Genomic DNA, 8,795 nt, shown 5'->3' with positions numbered 1-8,795 from the left:
AGAGTCTTGCTTGGAGTAAAAATCAAGAAAATATAGCAATGTTATAATCAAAAGCTGTGTGATTCTTGGGATCTACTTATATTCTGCACTACAAGGTAAACGCTCAATCTCCATTCAGTAATTGTATAATATCCTTTATGGAACAAACATCACTTTGATAAAATAACATTATGTGCCCAAGGGCCTATCTGCAACTGCAGGAGTTTGAATGTCCTTAAGATTGTTCTGTATTTACAAGTAAATAGAGACAGGATTTCTGTTCCTCAAAATGAAAAGTGAATTTGCCAAATCAAATCGTTGACCGTTTTACGGGTGCTCTCAAGGAAGAGAGGTACTTTGCATCTGCCTTGTCTATCCCGTCAAAAAGATAACTGAAGGGTGGCATTTCAATATACTTGCCAGCACCAGGAATGACTTTCAGCTCATCATTTTCCCAAACAACCCTTCCTCCTGCAATTGTAACTTCAACTTTTCCCTGTATAAGGAATAAAGAGGGAAAATTATAAAACATAGGTTTAACAAAGTGCAAGCAAAAAGCAGCGGCAATGTCTGAGAAGCAGTCAAAGGAGGGACTGTGAAATTGGGTAAATTTAGCATAAAGCAAATGGTGTTCAGAAAGAAAGAAAAAACAGAAATTTAGTGGATGGTTAAATTATAGAAAAATATCGTTTTCAAGAAAATATAGTGTTCGCTTCTCCTGACAATAGCAATTTTGTTTAAGGGATTAGACAATTACAACTTTTACGAAGTGATTATCAATGAGAGAACCAGCGTGAACATATAGATTCCAGAAAAATGTAATACTCGAGTGTCTAACTGCTTTTATGCAAGGAAATAAATCAAAACGAATAAAGGAAATTATTCTGAAATCGCTCCTTTGATTTGGCTAATCATATTCCTTTAACATTTATTAAGTAAATTCACAAGAACATTGAAACAATAGAATCACTGCATGCGGCAAAGTTCTACAAAACAAAAGTATATAATATATAAAACTCGATAATTTGTGAATGCTTACCTTGCCTCTCCAACCCTCATAGACATTGGTATCGGTCCTATAATGGTGTGACTTTGACCTGATCTTGAAGCTCGAATTTGGATTAAAAATGATTATATCTGCATCAGACCCAACTAGTATTGCTCCCTTCCTTGGATAGATATTGAAGATCCGAGCACTAAAACACAAGATCAGTTATCTCCAGTTAAGCTTCCATAATAAGACAGTTGCATTGTTGAAATACAAAGGATTAAACCAAAGAAGAAAGCATAAGCATTAGGCTTGTGGAATTAGATTCACATTGAAATAAATATCAGAACATCTGCAAAACCTTTGGCCAAAGTATAGTAGTTTATCAATAAAAGTCTTGTACTTAAGTGGAGAAGGGTGGGCCCATTATCCAACTTTTGAGAAGTTATTAAAAAAGGGTTTAGTAGTTTACCATTCAGTGCTTGTTATGCGAACATAATCAGTGACAGGTATTTGACCAGATGCCTGACATAACAGTCGAAAGTAAGTAAGCAATATACTCGCATATGATAATTTATTTGAGCATCACGTCGTATTAAGAACAGCAGGAAATGTCACAGCTTACCACCATTGTATCCCAAACTAAATGCATCCTCTCCTCCATACCTATAAAGAAATTATTATACTGAAGAACTTGGAAATAATTTAGAAGGAAGCTAAAGACACAGCAATAGATATATGAAAGGACAGAGAAATTTTTGCATACCATTAACACCATTAGGTATTTTCCTGAAATCACCAATTCCTAGGGCTTTCTGAGTTGAATTGAAGGTACAGTGATCAGTTCCTACCAGCTGCATATATGAAACCATGCTGATGAATTGTATAGACAAGAAAAGGAACGCTAATGACTTCTATGTTGCTCATATGAGTTGATGGACGGATCATAAGACAGGGGGAAAGTGGAATATTTGGATATTGCCGATGACCAATGGAGTCCCCAAGTAGCTTTAAAATTTGTGACAGCACCAAAAAAACATATATTGATATCGGTAAAAAAATTCAGGATTGAAAACCTGCAGAAGCCCCGTCGCAAGAGCTGCTTGAAGAGCTGTTCCATGACCTGGTGCTCTGATAGGTGGACTCATGACATACCTGAAATAATAAAAATGTTTATGGGAATCTTATCTCATCTATGGAGGGAGAATAGAAAAGACAGAAAAGCTAAATACAGAGGAGAAAATGCTATTTACCTGGCTGCAAAATGGAAGTCAGGGTCCCAAAGTACTGAATCATTAAGAAGTAAACCTGAAACTACTGGCTCCCCAACAACTCGTTGACCTGAAATGAGATGGTACATTTAGTATAGAGGCCTAAGTGAAGTGTCATGAAACAGGCATCTGAAGCCAAGTATTTGATAGATAGTACGCAAATAAACGTGTCTTTCAGAGAGGAGACAAAACGCGCACAGTGGAAGTTAGAGATAGAAACACAATATGCACTGTGGAAGTTAGAGATAGAAACACTGCAAGTACCGTGTAAAGTTTTGATTACAAGTTCCCATTGAAGGTTGGTAACTTTAAAGTAGAGTAAACAATTTGACTACACCTAAAGAGCAGAAAAGAGGACCTTCAAACCAAAGGAGCTCCATGGTTAATTGACAAAAAAAAAAAAAAACCATTTAGCCTCAGAATGGGTTTGCATGAATGATTTGATGGGGCTAAAACCAAGAACTTGAATTACTAGTACTTACTAATATTCCTTAGAGGGGACAACGATCATGGCACATTCGCTATAGGGTAAGCATTACAAAACCACTAATCCAAATTACCATCAAATACACTATTCGAACAGTTTATGCCAAACCTGACTTCCGAGCTCTGGCAACTTCTTCCATCGCATCAATGCTCATGACATGAACAACATACAATGGAGTGTTCACAAAGCTAGCCAAACGAATAGCTCGAGCAGTAGCCTCTCCCTCCAGCTGCGATTATAAATGACATTGCAAGGAGCACCATTAGGAAAGTTATTCAAAGGATGAAATAGCCTTGTCAATCAAAGCACAAACATTCACAATCACGGTGAGGACTTTGTTGGCAAGAAAGAACAGAAATACGACACATAACAAAAAATCTTGAAGAAATCACCATAATCTAACAAATATTTAATTCATACAACTATGTAACATCGTCACTTCTGAAATTCTATGTCCATGATTATCCATGACTGACAACTATAGCTACCAAGCATCTTACACACCTAGTGCTGTGTCCAAAAACATTTCCCATTATCTGACCAATGGTCACTCATCTATCCTATGCTGTCAACATATGCAGAAGACACAAAGATATTTATTACTCATTCATATGCAATCCAATTATATGTATCCACAGAAGCTTGTCTATATAGTTTACTGAATTAGCTCATATATTTAGTTTAACCCTCTAAAAGGAATTAAAGAAGTACTTCCGTTTCTTCATCGCAGTCACCTACATAATTTATCTAGAAAGTAAGTTCTTTCATGTCAAACAATCACTCATATTTATACCTATGCTGCACAACTCTCATCCTACTTTTAAAATTGATTTCATGAAAGATAACCAGCAGAATAGTAATGCCGCATTTTCATGCTATACATAAAAATGAATAAGACTCGAAGATATTATTTGGTGAAGTTGATCAACGAAAGCTATTACAATGATGAATACTTTTTTTCAAGATGCAGTTGGCCAGCTGTTACAACTTTTTCTACCAAAAGAGAAAGGGAGAATTCAAAGGAGCCTTAATAACTTAAAAGCTTGAAGTAAAAATACTTCACTTCAGTATCACTGTCGAGCTGTCACAGATAGAACTGATATCTTGTAGGGTTGGTCAGCATGCCTTAATATCTTGCCTCAACATATTATGCCTTGTAATATACTTTCCTTGCTAGAAAATGAAAATATTTCCTACATTGCAATGTCCTAGACCTAGACAGTATTTTCTGTTCTTATTACTTTACTGGTTCTAATAATGAGAAAGAATTACCAACCTACAGAAAACAAATTCCTACCTAATAACTGATTTTTTCTGGAACTCAAAGCTCCAATTACTTGGTCGCAATGGAGCAAAAGTAAATGCATGTTGACAAGCAAGAAGACAGAAAAAACTAAAGCAGCTTTATCCCTAGGCATGAATGTTGAAGGCAAAATAAGTTAGACTTTACCACTGGAGGCCTTGATAGTGCATGTCCCTCTGGACCAGTAATGCCAAGTTCAATCATTCTTTTTTGACCTTCAGATACAGCATCCCCATTTTCTGCATGAACCATAGCTAAGGCACCAAGGGACTTGCACTTCTTCAATCCCTCCATGAGAAGCTCATCATTAACCATGAAGGAGCCTTTGTAGGCAAGGAAAAATTTGAAAGAGTTGATACCTAGGGTGAGAGAAAGATAGTCAAGAAGAGTGACTTAAATAGACACCAAAAAGGGCAGCGGGAAAGATGCTTCCCCATGAACTACCCCGCAAGTATGAACCGAAACTTAAAAAGTATTCAGACGAATGAGACACTCTCTAGAAATAAGAAAACCTTTCTCGTTGACCATAATTTCCATCTCCTTTGAAACAGTTTCATTCCATTTTGTAATTGCCATGTGAAAACCATAATCCATGCATGACCTCTTAGCTTTCTTTACATACGCTTCATAACCTGCAGATAAGCTTCCATTTGCCGGAATAACAAAGTCAATATGCATTGTTGTTCCACCAGCTAATGCGGCCGCTTGTCCACTGAAGAAGTCATCAATTGTCTCAGATCCCATAAATTCCATAGCAAGGTGTGTATGAGGATCAATTCCTCCTGTCATCATCATGAGAATTAGCAAGCAAGGGTAAATTGTCTATTAGACAAGGTTTGCTGGTGAGACTGTTTACTAGGAACTATAATTTCGAGAAAATGCTCATGCATATTTTACCACTCAGACTCGAATATCTTATACTCCCTCCAGATAAAAAAGAGTGTCCACTTAGCTATTTGCATACCCCTTAAGAAAATACTAACTCCTAGAAAAAAATAGGTAATTTGACTAAACTGCCCCTAATTAAATAGGTATTGGGATTTGATCATGTAGCACTTAATAGGGGCAAATTTGAAAAAATAAGGTTAATTCTTTCTTGATTTGATAACTGGACACTCTTTTTGACTCAAGAAAAAAAACTAAGTGGACACTTTTTTTGATCCGGAGGGAGTATTAAGCAAGGGAAAATATAGGAGATCTTGCTAAAGGAAACTCTCTGCTTATTCACATAAGATTAACATTAGTGGAACTGATGTAAGAGCTGCACATATGATAGTAAAATATATCCGTTTACAGTAGCCACGCCTTATGGGTCTTTTTCTGGTAGGGAAAAAGCAAAACTTTGATTCTGAGACTAGATAGCAATCAATACAGAAACTCTACCTGGCATGACAAACTTTCCTGTTGCATCGATGACTTTGATATCGTCACCAACCTGCAAATGGTCTTGTAAACTGAGATGTGCATCATATTCAGATGATAAGCAATGCAATACCCACTAAGGATAAAGATATTTAACCAGTGAAAACATAAAAAGAGTTTCTGGAATTCATAAAGCCAGACTGAGGGTGCAGCTGTTGCATATAAGTAGGTAAACTTAAGAAGTAAATGGAATAAATGTGACCAACAAGTGAAGACACAAAGGAATCTAAAACACAAAGTCAAGAACTAGAAAACTAAGCCAGTTCTCCCAGCTCAGCGAACTTCAGGATCATAAAATCAGAAGGTAAGAAGTTCTTTTATCGTGCTAAAGTAATCGTGACAATTATATCAAGTGATAATGATGTGACCTTTAGCAAAATGGTATGGGAGTCGAAAAACCTATTCCTTCCCAGTAAAACCTTTCATATGATGCTACATCCATATATCCACCATATAATAGAGTTGGCTTCCAGCGTTGCAATTTCTAGATTAAAAAAAATAATATCCACCATACTCTTACCCATCTCTAGACTAATTAAAAAAAAATATTTCCGTTGCAAAGTTAAGAAAAACCGCCATTTGCTAGGGCACAACACAGGATTTCCAAATATTTTTCCAGACCTGAACATTCTAGCTCACAGTTCAGACATGATAATTGCATGTGTATCATAAACCATGTTATCATAAACTATGTGAATTCATTTGGATTTGTCTTCAGAAAAATCCAGAAAGGAAAACAATAACATGTTCTCATTATATAACTTACAAGAGTTGCTAGTCTTTTAATCTTGGTGTACCAGGGACCAGGGTTTATTTCAGAATCATACTAGTCAAACTTTCACATATGAGAAACTTTTTTCGGTTGTTCAGATTGTTAACAGAAAAACAGAGTATTTGTTAAACCCTTTTGTTATTCCCACATACCAACAAAATGTAGCTAGCTACAAATGAATCAAGAACAATAAATGGCATCAGATTCAGCTATCAGTTCAGAGAGATCAATCACAACAGACAATCGGCCCAACTAGCTCTCCTACACAACATTTATTATTCACTTCCAAGTCAATCAAGAAAACTCAAATAAAAAAAAGAGAAACTTCAACATTTACCTTAATGTTAGGCTGCACTGCCACAATTATTCCATCTTCTATATACACATCAGCAACCTCCTTATGATGAGCATTCACTACAGTTCCTCCTTTTATCAGTATTCTTGATGAAACTGAAGACGGAACATCGCACCCAGGATCTCCATAGATATTTGTGGCATCACAAAACTGAGAAAGATCACCATCCTTCAAAAGAAACTACTCCACATTGATAAGAAGGCAGAAGATTCTATTAATTTTCTTTACTCCACAAAATTAAGTACATAGAACAGCTCATATTCCTAATCATCTACCATGATTCAAATGAGAGGTCCTCCACAAAATCTGAAACAGTTCATTGAGTACAAGAACAGAAGGAACAATGAAACAAATCCACTTATTAGAAAACCACCAAAAGATTCAACCTGGCTTCACTTTGATTCGTCCGTCAAAGATACACTCTGCCGACAGTCTAGTCTATGTTAGAGTTTGTCCTAATTTGCTTACCATATTTGGATTTTACCTTTTCTTGGAGTAAGGGAAAAGCATTTACATAATTGTTTTTTACTTTTCCCATATTTGGGTAACACCTTTCTTGGAGGAAAAGTTTTGGACTTCTATAAATTGAAGATCCTTGCTTCTCACACAACAATACAATAGCATCCACAACGTAATCATTAAATAGTCTTGTTTAGGGGGAGATTATATTCTCTCAATAGCTTTTATACTTTCTTTTATATCAATTTCCTCGTATGTAGGTCAATCCAAACCATATCATATTTATTATGCATATTTTTTTTTTTTGAAACTGGAACTTTTTTATTATGCATATTTTAGTATACTTCTCTTTGTTTCTGATTTATCGTGTTTCAAGGTTTGCAATTGTTAGCTTCCGCATGACGTCCCGTTATTTAAATCCCAGCAGTCTAGTGGTCAAGAAGTCACAATTCAGACTACAACATTTGCTGCTAATGGTTTGGTCATCGGTATTTGAAAAAAAAAAGAAAACTCATTTGAGGAGTCTTTGAAGCAAAATTATGATCTTCGCATACACCACGTCGGTGACGGATGAGAATCCTGAGCTTCTTATAAGGCTTGGACAATTCTGCTCCATTTGAGCTAGCTTTTGGGTGTGAGTTAGGCTAAAACCATCTTTTATTTATGTCCAGACACAACTTCAATTTCCAGTACTCTTTTAGGATTTAGTGTTGTCAAGAATGAATCTTTCCTACTCTCTTAATCTATATAACGACAGAAAAGAAATGTCAAATCAAATACAAAGACATACCTGGTTATTGTTGGATTCAGAAACAGGGAAAAAGGTGGAGAAAATTGCAAACACAGAAACCAAAGGAATCAAAAACTCCATTTATGGGTCGATCAAATTCTTGAGTCTCTCAAACAATATTAGTTGTGGTGAAAATTGGATAAAGCAACCCAAAATTCCATTGCAATCAGTTTTGACTTTCAGTTCCTTTTAAACAATAAACACTTTCAGTTCCTGTTTGCTGCCGGAGCTACAGGAAACCTGGTGTGGATTTGTCACATGGGCCCACGATAGAGAATCTTGTATAGTAAATTCTGAAACTTTTGAATCTTCAACGTTGTTGCTTGTTGGTATAAAAAACAACCTTGGATAAGGTTTTTCCGGTTATTTTACTACTTAACTTTTAAGGTGTGTCACATATTAAAAAAATAATATGGGTTTTGATTTCTTAGAAGCTAATTATAGATAATGAATTTTTGTTTAAACTTTTGTAAAATTTCCACACTTTTAGATTATTCAAATGTCAATTACAAGTAGAGTGATACGAATAGATTGGTAACAAGATGGTACTTTGTTCCATCCGAGGCAATGGCACAACCAGAATTTTCATTAAAGGGGTTCAAAATATAAAAACAAATAAACATGCGAAGAGGCTAAAGGGGTTCAACATCTATTATACAACAACATACCCAGTTGAATCCCACAGTGTGGGGTCTGGGGAGGGTTAAATGTACGCAGACCTTACCCCCACCTTGATAGGAAGGCTATTTCCGGAAGACCTTCGGCTCAAAAGAAAACAAGAAAACAAGGGGAGAAAAGTCAGATACCGACAGGCAAATCAAAGCAATGTGAAAATGAGAAAAAAAAACAAGGGCAAAGAAGTCATGGTAAAACAGCATGGGGAGACAAAACCCAGCACATAAAAGCAGGAAACATAGGGCAATAAAAAGTAGAGCAAAGCTACGCCTACTAGTGCGACAGAAAAACGAG

The 8,795-nt window shown here is 36.0% G+C and overlaps 1 protein-coding gene across 3 annotated transcripts; it reads right to left on the bottom strand.

Annotated features, from left to right (window-relative positions):
• Nucleotides 1-89: 89 nt before the first annotated feature.
• LOC132643643 (dihydropyrimidinase) lies at nucleotides 90-8,235 on the bottom strand. Of its 3 annotated transcripts, none has more exons than XM_060360124.1 (13): nucleotides 7,827-8,235; nucleotides 6,560-6,757; nucleotides 5,412-5,463; nucleotides 4,541-4,810; nucleotides 4,176-4,387; nucleotides 2,834-2,954; nucleotides 2,221-2,308; nucleotides 2,044-2,122; nucleotides 1,734-1,821; nucleotides 1,593-1,633; nucleotides 1,440-1,492; nucleotides 1,019-1,175; nucleotides 90-475 (listed from the first exon to the last, which is right to left on the bottom strand). In XM_060360124.1, exons 1-13 carry the CDS (start codon nucleotides 7,905-7,907, stop codon nucleotides 290-292), a joined length of 1,626 nt encoding a protein of 541 aa, XP_060216107.1. In that variant the 5' UTR covers nucleotides 7,908-8,235; the 3' UTR covers nucleotides 90-289. The 3 variants fall into 3 exon arrangements, with proteins under 3 accessions (XP_060216107.1, XP_060216108.1, XP_060216109.1); XM_060360125.1 differs by having other exon boundaries at nucleotides 6,560-6,745; XM_060360126.1 differs by having other exon boundaries at nucleotides 6,560-6,727.
• Nucleotides 8,236-8,795: the final 560 nt, after the last annotated feature.

Source organism: Lycium barbarum, chromosome 6 (genome assembly GCF_019175385.1).
Source record: "Lycium barbarum isolate Lr01 chromosome 6, ASM1917538v2, whole genome shotgun sequence".
In the NCBI taxonomy this organism is placed as follows: Eukaryota; Viridiplantae; Streptophyta; class Magnoliopsida; order Solanales; family Solanaceae; genus Lycium; species Lycium barbarum.
Note: the sequence above shows the minus strand (reverse complement) of the source record. Positions and strands in the feature narration are given on the sequence as shown.